Genomic DNA, 18115 nt, shown 5'->3' on the forward strand with positions numbered 1-18115 from the left:
GATTAAAGATTTGACCTCATTAAGAAGAAAGACTGAATCTCTTGAGAACAATGCTAGAAGCAATAATTTGCATTTGTTAAATTTTCCTAAACAAACTCTCATATCTCCCAGGGAAATGTTAAAAAAATATATAATGGAGATTCTGGGTGTAAAGGAGGAATTGATTCCCCCTTTCACCCAAGTGTTTTACCTTCCAGTTAAAGAAAGAAGTGACCGAAAAATAGGAAATCAAGAACAACTATTGAATGTCACTGATTTACTTGAATTAACTGATAATGAAAATGTAACTCCAACGACATTAATAGTAACAGTAGCATTGGCACCTGATAAACAGTGGTTATTATCCATGTACTTTAAAAATAAAGATAAAACATTTCTCGATCAAAAAATACAAATGTTTCCTCACATCTCCAGAGACACACAAAAACGCAGGAAGTCTTTTCTTTTAATGAAACCAGCTGTAACTCTGCTGGGTGCAACATTTTACTTGCGATATCCTTGTAAGTGTGTGGTGAGATACCAGGCAAATAAGTATGTATTTTTCGATCCAGCTCACCTGACAACCTTCCTTACCTCAAGGCAAAATAGGGGTATTTAAAATATCTTTTCCCTTTATAATGTAATTAATACTGTGTAATGATGACTGTTATCATCTGATTCTCTATCTTTGAAGTTTATGTTCATAAAAAATTCCATTTCTTAAAATCTTGTTCCAATATTCGGACTTGAGCAAGAAATTTCAAATATTTGCCTTTTTGTTGATTATTTCCTTAAATTGATTGAAATGTATTGCTTTTCATTATAAATAATAAAAAAAAAAACCACTGCTAGGGTGGAAGGAAGCTGTGGCCATCACGTGGAATAATGCCTAGACAGCTGTATTGTGGCTCTACTAAAATATGTATGTGTGTGTGAAGGGAGGGAGGAAATGGGGGGGGGGGGGGGGGCTAGTGCAAGTGACGACTTATGGCATCAGATCCTAGCCTGGTTCCAACTCAGCTGCAAGAAATAGGAGCAAGAGAGAAAAGCAGGTGTTTTCCCTTCTTATAAATGGGGCTTGTGATGCATCATATTTTTTTCAAACCTGGGCTTTATTAAAAACTACACGACAATCTCACATTTACAAAACTGTAACTGTCAAAGATTGTTGTATGTGATGGACAAAACAATGTACTTTTTAAAATCGAATACTTTTTTTTTCCTTTTTCTCATTTTGCATATTTCAGATTCTTTTGTTGTAGCATAAATATTTTGTAATTATGTAGGGAATGTTATTGCTTATGTTAATATTAAATCCACTACAAAAAAACAAAAGGAGTATAGAGACGATTTGTTAATAACAACCTTATTCAACAACTCTCTCAATTCAGAATTGACGTGCAAAGTCTTCATAATGCTATCAACTAGAAAAATGGAAGGAAAAATCCTCAAGAAGCTCTGAGCATATATTTATCATTGGCATAAGAAAGCTTCCATCCCTCAATGTACTTTATATATATATATATATAGATATAGATATATATATATAGATTGGAGTTTGCAGAATTTGTGACCCAAGTCCAAACAAAAATAGCATTATGATAAGCATGTCTCAAACAAATCTAAAAACAAGGCACCAAGAGTGTTGCTTAAAACCAAAATGATCCAACTACAAAACCTCATCTAAACACGTTAGGCAAATGACATAAATCTACATCAGGGCAACATTCGATTTTCAACTGTATCACTGGTGAACATCAAAACACCTGTGAAAGTAATAAAAATAGATGACAAGGAAAGAAAGGGGGGCCCCAAAGAAAGAAAAGGGGGGACAAAAATGTGAAACTATGTACTGTAGCAAATTGATGTAAAACACCACCACCATCTCAAGCTCCTTATTTTTAAAACCATACCTCAAAAGGCACCATCAGATATACAAAATTGGTCTTATTCAGCCAGCAGCACTGTTAATAAAAACCATAAAGTCATTGTTACAGACAACCAGTCCTTAAGGGATTACAAACCAATTAGATACTTTCATCCAATACATAGCACTGAATCATCGTTACTGACATTATCGTCGGAAGTCGAGGAAATTTTGGGTAGAGGGAAGCAGGTAGCCCTTCAGTTTGATATCTCAGATGATTTTGATGTGATAGACCATTCTTCGATGTTGTACAGACTAAGGGGTCCTTTTACAAAGCTGCAGCAAAAGGAGGCCTGCACCGGCATCAGCAAGAAATGGTCGTGTGGCAAGTGCTTCACTTGCCGCGTGCCCATTTTGGGTGGGAGCACTTACCGCCAACCATTGAGGTGGCGGTAAGGTCTTCCGCGCTACCCTGGACTGCCCAATTACCGCTTGGTACATACCAGTGCTACAAAAATATTTTCGTAGCGCCGGAAATGGTGCGCACTGGGGGTGGGAACTACCGCTGGGCCGCTGCGGTAGTCTGGCGGTACTTCCCTTTTAGCAAGCAGTAAGGGCCCATAAGTGACTTTGGTGTCACAGGAAATGTTATTAAATGGTTTAAGGAACAGTTATTAAATGGGCTAAGGAATTTTTAGGAAAAGGATCATATAGGATACAGAAGGATGGGCTTATTTCAACACTCTGACATTCTTTGTGTGGAGTTCCATGAGGTTCGCCTCTCCCCCCCTTTGCTTTTTAACATCTATAAGAAATCTTTGGGAGAGGTGTTGACCAAACTTGGTATTTTAGTGCTATCATATACAGATGGTATTTTTCTTCTATGCCTAGCATTAGAAAACTTTAAGACCAGAGAATTATTAAACAGAAATGTTTCTTTAGTAGACTCATGGACTAAGAATAATTTTCTAAAGCTGAATAGACAGAAAACAAGAGGAGTTTGGTTTGGTGATTTTTGAGTCAATTCCACAGAAGAATTTTATATTGGATACAGGAGAAAGTTTGTAGATAGAAAATAAATCAAAAGTTTTAGGTGTGATTCTTGATTCAAGGAGGACATTAGAGAATCAGGTTAATGCTCTGACAAAAAAAAAAATTTTACGGCTACAACAATTCAGGGCTGTTCAATCTTCAAGTCCTCAAGGTTTTAGAAGTGTCACTTAGGTAGTATTATTGCCTTATTTGGATTACTTCACTTCATTATATGGGGGAATTTCTGTAAAGTTGTTAGTTACAAATGTCCAAAATACTGTGGCCAAATTGATTTTTAGGGTGAACAACTTTGAGAGAGCTTTTTTTGAGAAAGGGGGTCTTCAACGACTTCCAGTAGATTCCAAAATAGAATTCAAGATAGCTTGCATGGTTTATAAGCTGTACACCACCTTAGGTGAACCTCTTCATAAAGGCGGTTAATAAATCCCAATAAATCAATCATTAACAAGCCAAAACTCGGATGGATTGGCAAACTATTGTGTACGTCTCAATAATTGTATTGATTCCTGTTCCACACAAAATTTAACTTTGGCTTTTCCAGGTTTTAGAGGGGTTAAATTAAAAAAAATATCTGGAACATTCTTTTATATACTTAAGTACAAATATTTGGAATAGTTTGCCCATTGAGATTAAAAGATCTAGCTTCTTACCTGTTTCGTAAAAATTTAAAAACGTATTTCAGTAAATGATATGGAGTAGTTTAATGTATATTTTTTGGTGTAAACTGTAATTCACTCTTTGTGGGAGATCTTTTTTATTTTAATCCACATTGAATCCTAACAGAAAAATGTGGAATATAAGACTTTTTTTTAGCATAACATTGCATAGCATAAGATAAATAGCCAGAATTAATGTTGCTTAAGATCCTGCCACAAATCCTTAATAAGCTATGTCAGAAGGATGATCAAACTTTATTAAAAACTAAGCAGCCCGCACAGGAAAAAGAAACAAATACAAACTTTTAAACACTATGACTGTGTGTACAGAGTCAAACGATTCAAAAACCTTTTTTAAAGCTAAAATGATGTCTGAAGTAAAAAAAAAAAAAAAAAAGTGAGAGAAAACTCTGCCTATCTTCCCTTCCTTTTTCCCCTTAGGTTTAAACATCATACAATTGTTTCTTAAATGTCACGAAGATGTTTTAAGTCGTTTAAAAAAAAATTTAAATGCTCAGCTTGAGTGATATTTATTTATTTGTAGCATTTGTATCCCACATTTTCCCACCAATTTGCAGGCTCAATGTGGCTTACATTTGCCGTAATGGCGGTTGCCATTTCTGGGTAACAGAATTACAATAGTATTGCGTTAAGGTGCATACATACATGGTAACATACATGGAACATGGTATATAGATATATCATGTGCATACATACATGTATGTTAAAGGGAAATACATTATGGTATTGCATGAGGTTCTTGGGTAGTAAATTGGGTTGTAACATACATTAGGTCATCGACTATTAACTTTAGATATTCCAGAAAATATATTGTGATGCTTTGTAGGAAATGTAGTGCAATTTGATGACAGGGTTAATATTTTAGATGCATAATTTTTTTCCAGCTTAAGGTTTAAGATATCCTTGAGCTTTACAGCACATTTTTACTTTGTGTTCCTAAGGCTGATTAGAGTAACTCTATTACAAATTGTACTCGACAGTTGTCTTTTTTTTTAATGCCCCCTTTTTATGTCATGTATTTCAGAAACTAATATTTAGAGTTTATAAAGCTCTTTCTACTCATTGAACAATTTGAATAAATTATTGTGCTCACCTTATCAGAACTTCAGATATCACAGTGCGCAGGATGAACATAAGATGGATAGATAAAGAATAAACTTCAGTGAGATAAACATAAGGTGGGAACAGACATAAAAATGCCCAATATATGGCAGGGCAACCTAGGAAGACCAAAGGAAGATACAATAAGTCTGAGAAGGACAAGCTAATATTTAGAGCAATTTTAGATAGAATTCTGAACTGTTTAACTTATTAGCACTAAGAAAACAACCACATTTCCCATTCTTTCAAGGCCATCTCCTTTCTCACATTTTTCAGGGTGATTATTTTTCTGGTGGAACAGAGATGGTTTTATGGTATAGTCTTGTAGAAGACTTTTTACTCAGCCTGCTGTGACACTAGACAGGAGATCTTGCTAGCCTCTGCACAGTTTGTATGAGAGAGTTTTGTTTTTCATTTCAAGAGCTGTAGTGCAAGTGCCCTCCAGGTGAGACTGAAGATAGCTGCACATGAGGCAGAAGAAGAGTCTGATGCAATTGCAGAAGATTTTCTAGAGGGCAAAGTCGAAATAGATGATTTTCTAAGTAGTTTCATGGAAAAGAGAATGGTATGTATTTTCTCAAATTAAATGTTTTTTATGTTTGCAATCCACTTTTTAAATATTTTTAAGGTGTTTTTTTTTATATACCTTTAAACTCATGTTACGTTTTCATATTTATAATAAAGCTACTTAACTTTGTAGCTGTTTGAACCTTTAAAGAATCAGCAACGGAGCTAGCTTAGGTGAGCATTCAGCAGTGTGCTCCCCCTCTCCTGGGGCAGCTCAACGGTCTCGTTCCCCCCTCCTCCTCACAGTCCAGCATCTTCCCTTTCCCTGCCTAATCCTCCCTCCCCCCGCCCATAGTTCAGCATCTCCCATACCTCCATCCTGCATCCCATGTTCATTATTTCTCCCCACCCTCTACTTCTTACAGGACCCATGCTAATGCTGCAAACTCTCAGCACCAACGTGGGACCTTTAAATGGAGGCCGGAACACAAGCACTGTTGTACCTGCCTTCTCCTTGACACAGGAGTTCATTTTGGGGGAAGGGTGGGACATGACCACATTTGAGCGCAGGCTTTGTTTAAAGACCCCACGCCAGTGCTGAATGTTTGCAATGGTGGCCCAATCCAATAAGAGTTAAGAGTGGTAGGGGGAAGATGGTGAACTCGGATATGGAGAGGAAGGGAGATGAGATGTTCTCATCCCCCCCCCCTCAAATACCACCACTCTAGATGCACTTTTTGTCCATCAAGTGGCTGGCAGTAAATTGCTACACTGGCATACCTAAGATACTTAGTTGGGGTGGAGGAGTGTTCGTGAGAGACTGTAGGTACTCCCCCTCTTTTAATACATATGGGTTTCTACTAACCCTTCTTTCTCTGTGTGCACTATAGTGCCTCCCCTTTGCCCCCTAACCCACCACTACCACCACCTTATTGTGCTTATTTAGCTTTTTACAAAGTATAAGCCACATTGAACTTCACAGATAATGTGGAATAGAAATGGCTAATACTGCGTAGGGGTTGTGGACCTTATTACAGTATCAGGACAAAAAAAATGTAAGTTTTACTTTCCTTTAACAGTCTACATGTGACTTCATTTCTTTTTCCCTTCCATTTCCCCTCTTCTCCTAGCTAGTAACATACTAGATGACGGCAGAAAAAGACCTGCACGGTCCATCCAGTCCGCCCAACAAGATAAACTCATATGTGCTACTTTTTGTGTATACCTTACCTTGATTTGTACCTGTCCTTTTTCAGGGTACAGACCGTATAAGTCTGCCCAGCACCATCCCCACCTCCCAACCACCAGTCCTGCCTCCCACCACCGGCTCTGGCACAGACCGTATAAGTCTGCCCGGCACCATCTCTGCCTCCCGTCACCGGCTCTGCCACCCAATCTCGGCTAAGCTCCTTAGGATCCATTCCTTCTGAACAGGATTCCTTTATGTTTATCCCACGCATGTTTGAATTCCGTTACCGTTTTCATTTCCACCACTTCCCGCGGGAGGGCATTCCAAGCATCCACTACTCTCTCTGTGAAAAAATACTTCCTGACATTTTTCTTGAGTCTGCCCCCCTTCAATCTCATTTCATGTCCTCTCGTTCTACCGCCTTCGCATCTCCAGAAAAGGTTCGTTTGCGGATTAATACCTTTCAAATATTTGAACGTCTGTATCATATCACCCCTGTTTCTCCTTTCCTCCAGAGTATACATGTTCAGGTCAGCAAGTCTCTCCTCATACATCTTGTAACGCAAATCCCATCCCATTCTCGTAGCTTTTCTTTGCACCGCTTCAATTCTTTTTACATTCTTAGCAAGATACGACCTCCAAAACTGAACACAATACTCCAGGTGGGGCCTCACCAACGATTTATACAGGGGCATCAACACCCCCTTTCTTCTGCTGGTCACACCTCTCTCTATACACCCTAACAACCTTCTAGCTACGGCCACCGCCTTGTCACACTGTTTCGTCGCCTTCAAATCCTCAGATACTATCACCCCAAGATCCCTCTCCCCATCTGTACTTATCAGACTCTCCCCGCCTAACACATAAGTCTCCCGTGGATTTCTATTCCCGAAGTGCATCACTTTGCATTTCTTCACATTGAATTTTAATTGCCAAACCTTAGACCATTCTTCTAGCTTCCGTAGGTCCTTTTTCATGTTTTCCACTCCCTCCGGGGTGTCCACTCTGTTACAGATCTTAGTATCATCCGCAAATAGGCAAACTTTACCTTCTAACCCTTCGGTAATGTCACTTACAAATATATTGAACAGAATCGTCCCCAGCACCGATCCTTGAGGCACTCCACTACTCACCTTTCCGTCCTCCGAGCGAATTCCATTCACCACGACCCTCTGGCGTCTGTCCGTCAACCAGTTCCTAATCCAGTTCACCACTTCGGGTCCTATCTTCAGCCCATCCAGTTTATTTTAAGAGCCTCCTGTGGGGAACCATGTCAAAAGCGTTGCTGAAATCTAAGTAGATTACATCCATAGCTCGTCCCTGATTCAATTCTCCTGTCACCCAATCAAAGAAGTCAATGAGATTCGTTTGGCACGATTTCCCTTTGGTAAAACCATGGTGTCTCAGATCTTGCAACTTATTGGCTTCCAGGAAATTCACTATCCTTTCCTTCAGCATCGCTTCCATTACTTTTCCAATAACCGAAGTGAGGCTTACCGGCCTGTAGTTTCCAGCTTCTTCCCTATCGCCACTTTTCTGAAGAGGGACCACCTCAGCCGTTCTCCAATCCCTCGGAACCTCTCCCGTCTGCAAGGATATATTAAACAAATCTTTAAGAGGACCCGTCAGAACCTCTCTGAGCTCCCTCTCTGAGCTCCTAGGGTGGATCCCATCCGGTCCCATGACTTTGTCCACCTTTAGCTTTTCAAGCTGTTCATACACACACTCTTCCGTGAACGGTGCTTTATCCACTTCAATCTCATTAGTACTTTTTCCAGTCCATCTTGGTCCTTCTCCAGGATTTTTCTATGAAAACAGAACAGAAGTATCTATTTAGCAAATTTGCTTTTTCTTCATCATTATCCACATAGCTGTTTGCAGTATCTTTTAGTCTCACAATTCCCTTTTTAGTCATTCTCCTTTCACTTATATACCTGAAGAAATTTTTGTCACCCCTCCTTACATTTCTAGCCATTTGTTCTTCCGCTTTCGCAGTAGGAATAAAATCTTTTACCATGAGGTCTGGATCTGAAGTTCATGAAGTCCTGATGTTGTCCTACCAACCTGTGGCCTCACATGCAAGCACATTGTCTTAAAACCACTAACTAGCAATCATGACATCTCAGTGGGCTTTCTATTTCTGTGCTGCTGAACACTAAAAATTGATTTGGTTTGGGGTTTTTTCTGACTGGAATGAGCTGTTCAATATTTGATGATGTTGTGTTTATTGGAGTGCTACAAGTACAAGCAGTGTTTGCAGCATGAGCCATGCACACTGCTTTCTGTAATTAAGGTTAAAAAAAAGGCTTTTATGTAAGGTATTGGGTTCACAGGTATAGTGACCCCTTGTATTCGAGGAGTTGATACTGAAAGGATTAAAAGCTGCTCATCTAGAGTAGTATCTTGGCATTCAGATTGAGTTGGATCAGAGGGTGGCGGACAGATTTCATGAGCAAAGCATACCTGTAATAGATATTTCTGAACAGGAAGATTCCCAGTTTCTGTTCTAGGAGAAGGTGAAAGCAGAACTAACATCAGACTTTTTCACACTTTAGATGTGGAAGAGTTTTTGCAAATCCTTCAAATCCTATGATAATAAAGGCCAGACAAAAACTCAAACCAAGAACAGTGTTTCTGAGAATAGAGACATATTTGGTTTCTGCTCTTTGGGAGCTATGGGTCAGGCGGCCACTACAGTTGTGGAATATCTCAACTTTCATCTTGCAGAAATAGGGAGTGGAACTTACTCCAACATCTAATCCTTCTCCCTTTGCAGGCTGGACGTTGAGAGTGAAGTAATCATTTTTTTAACTCTTTGAAGGCGTGCCTGAAATCCTCCTTGCTTCTAGGAAATATTCCACTGTTTGTTTGTTTAATAGGATTATTTACTGCCTTTTTTTTTTTTTTTTTAATCCACATAAGGCAGTGTACAGCAAGACTAAGTCGAACATAGGCAACAGACAACTACAGCACTAAAAATATTCAAATAACTACATAGTATGGCATAGTATTCTACAGTGACCACTTATACGTGCACCATTATTGTGTGGTCTGGATTATGCGCAATGGCAACATGCCTCCCGATGATGCCGGGTTTGGATGTGGGATTTGTTTGTACACAGTATACAGCACAGTAGTCGTTGATGCCTAGTTTTTTTTTATTTTTTTTTATCAGCAGCCTCCCACCTGCCTCTAGCGTTCTCTTACAAAAGTTGCCAAAAAAGCACTGCATACCCCTGCAAAGTGGCACAGGAAACCCCATACAGCAGTCGCCTCTCTGTGAAGTCCCACTCGGTCACACTCCATGCTGTTCCTGCTCATGGGACACAAACTGGAGGCATCATTCGTGCAACTTATAGGTCAGTACCCTACGAAGTAAGACAATCCCACAGGCAGGTGAAAGGTTGCCGAAAAAACCTGGCTGTGGGTGTGCTTTTTTGGTGACTTTTGTAAGAGACCTCCGGAGGCAGATTCGCTTATATGTGCACAGATAGTACAGGTTCCAAGGTCTTTGCCTCACATCTACTGAGTACTATTGGTGCTCCACTGTACTAAAATTGTCAACACAATAAAACTTCTTACTAGACAGCATAGAGTGTAAGCTAAGGTGGAACACACACATAAGATACAGTATCAGGAATTAGAAAATAAGGGGACTAATTTAAAGAAAGTTGCAAATGAAGTTAGAAGGGTGCATGCATATAATATCGGCTAGGGTAGGAATGGATAAGCAAGTCCTGCTACAGTATGTGCAGTGGGTGTTAGTCCTTGTGTGTGTGCAACCAGCAAGTTAATTGCTTCTGCCAGGAGGTATTATGACTTTAAATTGAGATGGTTTGCCATCTGATTTTTTTTATTTGTACCCCGCGCTTTCCCACTCAAGGCAGGCTCAATGCGGCTTAGGTACTTATTTGTACCTGGGGCAATGGAAGGTTAAGTGACTTGCCCAGAGTCAGAAGGAGCTGCCTGTGCCTGCAGTGGGAATCGAACCCAGTTCCCCAGGACCAAAGTCCACCACTCTAACCACTAGGCCACTCCTCCACTCCTTTGAAGAAAAAGCTCTAGAGCTCTAGGTCTTTTATCCGGTCCCCTCCTCCAAATAAATAGTGCTAGAATATCTTCCACATTTTTCACAGACAAGTTTAAGACCAGCTTGCTTAGGGTTCATCTTTCTTTAATTGGTGCTTACCAGGATGGTAAATGTACCTCTGTTCATTTACGGCATCAAAATGATTTCATGTTGGACCTAGGCTGAGGAAAATATTACTGTCGGGAGAGGGGAGGATAATTTGCATAATTTTCCCTATATTTGCCTATTAAATTATGTAAAATGTATTTCTTTCTAAAAAGTAATTTTCAAATCAATCGAGGGACCCAGCAGGGGTGTCCATTGTCACCCCTACTTTTTGCTCTGTATGTGGACCCATTGATCCGAGATATAAACTCATGTCCAACAATTAGTGGGGTGCGGTTTGGAGAACAGGAATTTAAGGTGGCGGCCTTCGCCGACGACTTGGTGGTGGTGCTGACGAACCCCCGGGAGTCACTGGGTGATCTTTTGGAAGTATTTACAGAATTTGGGGCATACTCTGGGTTCAAGCTAAATTATGACAAGTCAGAAGCACTAGCAATCACAGCAGACACCCGAAGAACATGGGGGGAGCAGTTCCCATTGAGGTGGGTAGAGGAATCATTCCGCTATTTGGGCATTTTATTAGTAACGCGGACAGAGGAGCTATATAGAACAAACGTTCAATGGCTGTTAGATAAAACACAGCAACAACTGCATGCCTGGAGACCTTTGACAATGTCACTGTCAGGCCAATTGTGTTTAATTCGAATGGTAATCCTCCCCAGATGGCTATATGTGATGCAAACTTTGCCTATGCAGTTATTACAGAAAGATATACGAAAGCTGTATCGTCTAGTGATGAAGTTTTGCTGGGCATATAAGAAGGCAAAAATTCATATGCCATTATTATTGGGGGGGTGGAATGGGCTTATCTAATATCAAATACTATAATATTGCATGTAATTTGAGACAAGTACGCGATTGGATTCTTGCCTCTGACTACCATACTCCTCTAGAATTAGAGAAAGTTTTGTTTAGCCCCTATCAACTGGTTTCGTTATTGCAGGGGGATAGATCCTCCTTGCCAAAACTAATTGGCAGATCCATGCTTTTAGGTTCCGTACGTGAAGCGTGGAAATTTCTGGGGAAGCACTTGGGAGGCGACCCACAGGTGTCACAGCTTCTAACTATTAGGGGGAACCCAATGTTTATTCCCGGGCAGGAGAATTCAGTGTTTGTACGATGGGAGGCTCAGTAGTCTGGGGGCAGTGGTAGATCAGGCAGGTCAGCTTAGACCTCTGGATCAGTTGATTTCTCATGAGTCCATCCGCTGGGGTGATACCTTCGCCTACTGTCAACTGAAGCATTATGTTCACTCTCTTGACAAAGAGGCACTTAAATATAAGCTGGGAGAGAAGATACAGACCTTGTTTGTGGAGATCTCAGAAGAGGCTCCTTCCATTTCTAATTTACAAAAGAAAATTTGGTCTATGGTACCTGCAAAGGAGCTAGCCCAGCTTCGGCGCAGATGGGAGATGGATGTGGGGGGTGACCTGGCTTCCTGGGATATTGCAGCCCACCTTAAAAGCATCCCCCAATTAATCAGCGGGGCAGGGTATCGAGAATGTGCATATCAAGTGGTCAACAGAGCATACTTCTCACAGGTTCAGTTGTTTCGAGCAGGGGAATTGAAACCCCCACTTGCTTGAAGTGTAAATCTGCCGACAATTCTCTATATCATGGGTTTTGGGAATGTTCTGTTATAAGATGTTTTTGGAGACAGGTGGCGGCTTTTCTCTCCCTTTTGATGTCGAGCCATGTCTAGGGGACACCTAATCAGGTGGTGCTTGACTGTCCTGGCTCATTCAGGAGACTCAGAGCAGGAGGGATAATGCTGTGCCGCAAGCTTTTTTTGATAGCAAGAAAATGCATCTTGCAAAGTGGACTTCACAGGAGGCCCCTGAGTTTTGGCATTGGCACAACCAGGTTCACCAGGTACTAACTTGGGAAGCACAAGAGGCCAGAGGCTCATATAAATGCAAGGATCGGATTTTAAAGATCTGGAGTCCCTATTTAGATAAGCTAACACAGCAGGGGAAAAGCTTAATCCTTAATAAACTATGAATGTTGATGTTAAGATGACTTGGTGCCCAAAAAAGAGATAAGCGGGAGGGTAAGGGAAGGGAGAGAAAGCATAAAAAGTAATTTTCTAATATTTTTTGGGGTGGAGGTGGGTGGTCAGGAGGATAGGAATTTTACTTGATAGATGCGGGGAACGAAGGAGGAGAATAAGAACAGGACAAGGAATCTGGGCATTTGGAAAGAGGAGTAATCTCAGAGGTTTGAAATGAGAAGAGGTGTAAGATAGAAGGAAAATAGAGAGAGGTACAGTGGGAGGGGAGGATGGGGAAATCATGGATTTGAGCAAGAAGGGAGGACACATTGATAGACTTGCTCAATACAGAGATGCTGAATCACCCACAGATGGCAGCTATGGATCCTCGTTTGGGACATACACAAATTACTCTTTTGGGTGTAATTGGGGAACGTGGCTCTCAGTATAAATTATGGGAAAAATATGAAACAGTAGCACTCTGGTGTTAGTGTTCTGTTGGAAAGTAAATATTATTATTTATTATTATTGTATTTGTATCCCACATTATCCCACCTATTTGCAGGCTCAATGTGACTTACATAGTTTTGTAAACATTGTCGTTACAGGATAGCAGATACATTTAGTATTGTGTAGAAATTAAGTGAGGGAAGAAAGAAGAAGGAGGGGAGTGAATAGGGTAATTATAGGAGGTAGGCTTTCTTAACTGAGTGGGTTTGGTGAGGTCGACTAGTGTGGCTATCGGTTCTCATTGTAGGCTTTGTTGAAGAGATAAGCCTTCAGAGATTTGCGGAAGACAGTTGCTTCGTTGATTGTTCTCAGGTCTATAGGCAATGCATTCCGTAATTGCATGCTTAAGTAGGAGAAGGTGGTGGCGTGCATCTGCTTATATTTTAGTCCTTTACAGCTGGGGAAGTGTAGGTTGAGAAATTTGCGAGATGATCTTGTAGCATTTCTTGGAGGTAGGTCAACGAGGTTTATCATGTAGATTGGGGCATCCGCGTGAATGATTTTGTGTACAATTGTGCAGATCTTGAACGCAATGCGTTCCCTAAGTGGGAGCCAGTGGAGCTTCTCTCTTAAGGGTTTTGCGCTTTCATATTTAGTTTTTCCAAATATGAGTCTGGCGGCAGTGTTCTGGGCAGTTTGGAGTTTTTTGATAGTCTGCTCTTTGCAACCCGCGTATAGTGCATTGCAGTAGTCCAGATGACTTATTACCATTGACTGTACCAGGGTGCAGAAGATGTGTCTCGGGAAGAAAGATTTTACTCTTTTAAGTTTCCACAGAGTAGAACATCTTTTTCGTCATGTTTTTCACGTGGGCATCCAGAGTGAGGTTTCGGTCAATGGTGACTCCAAGAATTTTCAAGTTTGGGGAGCTAGGAAGAGAACAGTGTGGTGTGATTATGGTGGAGAAGTGTTTTGTGTTATGTTGTGAGGTGAGTGCAAGACATTGTGTTTTTTCTGCGTTAAGTTTTAGTTGGAAAGCATTTGCCCAGGTGTGCATTGTTTGGAGGCTTTGGTTAATTTCGTTGGTGATTTCATTTAGATAATGTTTGAACGGGATGTAGATTGTGATGACATCTGCATATATGTAGGGGTTGAGGTTTTGATTGGCTAGCAGTTTGACTAAAGGTATCACCATCAGGTTGAATAAGGTTGGCGAGAGGGGGGATCCTTGGGGGACTCCACATTCAGGTATCCATGGGGGTGATCTGTCCGCATTCGTTGTTACTTGGTATGATCTTGTGGTCAGGAATCCTTTGAACCATTTGAGAACTGTGCCTCCTATTCCGAAGTATTCTAGTATACAGTGGGGGAAATAAGTATTTGATCCCTTGCTGATTTTGTAAGTTTGCCCACTGACAAAGACATGAGCAGCCCATAATTGAAGGGTAGGTTATTGGTAACAGTGAGAGATAGCACATCACAAATTAAATCCGGAAAATCACATTGTGGAAAGTATATGAATTTATTTGCATTCTGCAGAGGGAAATAAGTATTTAATCCCTCTGGCAAACAAGACCTAATACTTGGTGGCAAAACCCTTGTTGGCAAGCACAGCGGTCAGACGTCTTCTGTAGTTGATGATGAGGTTTGCACACATGTCAGGAGGAATTTTGGTCCACTCCTCTTTGCAGATCATCTCTAAATCATTAAGAGTTCTGGGCTGTCGCTTGGCAACTCGCAGCTTCAGCTCCCTCCATAAGTTTTCAATGGGATTAAGGTCTGGTGACTGGCTAGGCCACTCCATGACCCTAATGTGCTTCTTCCTGAGCCACTCCTTTGTTGCCTTGGCTGTATGTTTTGGGTCATTGTCGTGCTGGAAGACCCAGCCACGACCCATTTTTAAGGCCCTGGCGGAGGGAAGGAGGTTGTCACTCAGAATTGTACGGTACATGGCCCCATCCATTCTCCCATTGATGCGGTGAAGTAGTCCTGTGCCCTTAGCAGAGAAACACCCCCAAAACATAACATTTCCACCTCCATGCTTGACAGTGAGGACGGTGTTCTTTGGGTCATAGGCAGCATTTCTCTTCCTCCAAACACGGCGAGTTGAGTTCATGCCAAAGAGCTCAATTTTTGTCTCATCTGACCACAGCACCTTCTCCCAATCACTCTCGGCATCATCCAGGTGTTCACTGGCAAACTTCAGACGGGCCGTCACATGTGCCTTCCGGAGCAGGGGGACCTTGCGGGCACTGCAGGATTGCAATCCGTTATGTCGTAATGTGTTACCAATGGTTTTCGTGGTGACAGTGGTCCCAGCTGCCTTGAGATCATTGACAAGTTCCCCCCTTGTAGTTGTAGGCTGATTTCTAACCTTCCTCATGATCAAGGATACCCCACGAGGTGAGATTTTGCGTGGAGCCCCAGATCTTTGTCGATTGACAGTCATTTTGTACTTCTTCCATTTTCTTACTATGGCACCAACAGTTGTCTCCTTCTCGCCCAGCGTCTTACTGATGGTTTTGTAGCCCATTCCAGCCTTGTGCAGGTGTATGATCTTGTCCCTGACATCCTTAGACAGCTCCTTGCTCTTGGCCATTTTGTAGAGGTTAGAGTCTGACTGATTCACTGAGTCTGTGGACAGGTGTCTTTCATACAGGTGACCATTGCCGACAGCTGTCTGTCATGCAGGTAACGAGTTGATTTGGAGCATCTACCTGGTCTGTAGGGGCCAGATCTCTTACTGGTTGGTGGGGGATCAAATACTTATTTCCCTCTGCAGAATGCAAATAAATTCATATACTTTCCACAATGTGATTTTCCGGATTTAATTTGTGATGTGCTATCTCTCACTGTTACCAATAACCTACCCTTCAATTATGGGCTGCTCATGTCTTTGTCAGTGGGCAAACTTACAAAATCAGCAAGGGATCAAATACTTATTTCCCCCACTGTATGTAATAGTATTTCATGATTAACCATGTCGAATTGTATGTTCCCTTTATGTATCCGAGTCCTAATTCCCAAGATATACTAACAAATATGATACAACACCCTAAAGTTATAAAAATAGATTGGTTATTTAATGTTAACGATGATCATATCATAGAAATAGCTTAGAGTAAACACATATCAGACCCTAAAGTAGGCATCCAGCCAGTTATACTAACCCCCAGCACTACAGTGATTACATGGCAATTATACGACCTGGACAGTGATGGCACATATGGGTAGCAGAGTGTACGTCAGGCAGGATCAGATGTAAAGCTTAACGGCCATTTGCCTCAGATGTGAGCCTCTTTTATGCAGAAATTGCAGGCTGCAGCTGAGTCGGTGATGTGTTTCCTGGCCTTGTTGTCGATGCACAATAACTTTGTCTCAGATTGTTGTGACTTGATGAGCCGCAATATTGTCCCACTGGAACCATGTTGAAGGGACACTTTAACCATGAAGTCATCAAACCAGTAAACAATGTGCTTTTCTTGAGTGAGGATGAGCCTCAAAGTCTGTGATTTTCCCTTGTGGGTGATATAATGTAATGGTGGTTCTCCCTGTCCACTGGTAACCTTGTTGATGTTTTGCAGTCCTTGCTGACTGCACACAAGTCCGAGGCCTAACAGGCCTTAATGAAAGATGAAGTTAGCCAGAGTCTGTATTTTAATGTCCGGTTGGTAATGCTGGATAGTGCCGTGTATTATAATACTATACAACTTTGTTATATAGTGGCATGTAGTGCTGCATATAGTGCCTTTTGCTCCTACACTGGATTTGAAGAGGGAGGTACAATCCCCTCACGCACCACTACAGCTCTGAACACCAGTAATCCATTTCTATGGATTATTAGAGCAATAAGGACATTTTTGTCATGTGTTGAGAGCTACTATATCTTGCTTTTTGTTTACACTGCTGATTATTTTGATGAAATGTTTCATGGCACGTTATTAGTAATGTTTTATTTTATTAGACATGTAATTCTGTTCATTTAGGGCCCTGTTTACTAAGCAGCCTTACAGGCGCGTTAGCATCTTTAACGCACGTTAACCATGTACGCTACTACACTATCCCTATAGGCGCCTACACAGTTAATACGTGCGCCAATTGTAGACATGTTAAAAATGCTAACGCGCCTTAGTAAACAGGGCCCTTAGAACTTATGATAATGTGGGTTAATCAATCATTTTTATTAATATTCTCACCTTGTTGTATATCCTATGGTACCTTCATTCTCTGCCTCACTTTCCCACCTCTAAATTTTGTTACTTTTGGACCTCTGATCCCTTCACTTTTAGCTCCTCGGTCACTGGAACTGGAAGGGAGAGGGGATCCTGTGGAACTGGGAGGGAGGGAGGACAGGGACCCTGGAACTGGGAGGGAGGGAGGAATGGCACTTTGCGATAAATAATTAGATTTTGGGTTGCTGTTTGGGCACTCGGTCTCTGAAAGGTTCGCCATCACTGGCCTATCCACTCCTCCTCTCGCTGAAATCATTTTACTGCACCTTATAACTTCATGTGCAGTTTTTTTGTTAGTTATCCTTATTTCTAACTCCTTTTACTCTGTTATCCTTTTCTATATGTTCCACCTCTCCTTACACTATATGCTATCGAGAAGTTTTAATATGTATTGTGTTGACATTGTAAGTAGCATACAGTACCATAATGTGTATTACTGCTGTAATTGTATCTTGCCTCTATTTGGCTTATAGTTGCTGTACATTGCTTTGAATAAATGTCTTTAAAACAAAATGGTAAAGTAAATCCTACAAACTTTCTTTTTGCCAGTGCTTTCCAGTAGCCTCACTGCTCTCTCCTATTTTTGGATGCACTAGCTTTAAGTGTTAGTCATGCAGCTGCCTTCCTTATGTATATCCCCTCACTGTCCAATCCAGAATTTTGTAGTTACTCGGTCTTATTTTACCACACTTTCTCCCCTTTTTTTAGTCTGTAAGCTGCCCAGAAGGCCTGACTGATGGCTGGGCAGGGTAGAAAGTCCAAAATAAACTTGGAAAACATAGAGCCATGATGAAGTTCAGGCTACACATCTAAACAGAACTCCTAGTGTGAGAGTAGGTTTGGACAGTGTGACCTCTAATGTCTCCCTGAGGATT

General features: G+C 41.2%; 1 protein-coding gene across 2 annotated transcripts in view; it reads left to right on the top strand.

Moving 5' to 3' along the window:
• The window catches only part of VPS37A (VPS37A subunit of ESCRT-I), a 73614-nt gene that overhangs the window by 53617 nt on the left and 1882 nt on the right, over positions 1 to 18115 (top strand). For both annotated transcript variants that reach the window (XM_030191440.1, XM_030191441.1), the window contains one exon: positions 5099 to 5242. In XM_030191440.1, the coding sequence (XP_030047300.1) occupies positions 5099 to 5242 (144 nt within the window). The remainder of the gene's footprint in view (positions 1 to 5098; positions 5243 to 18115) is intronic.

Source organism: Microcaecilia unicolor, chromosome 2, assembly GCF_901765095.1.
Source record: "Microcaecilia unicolor chromosome 2, aMicUni1.1, whole genome shotgun sequence".
NCBI classification, from domain to species: Eukaryota; Metazoa; Chordata; class Amphibia; order Gymnophiona; family Siphonopidae; genus Microcaecilia; species Microcaecilia unicolor.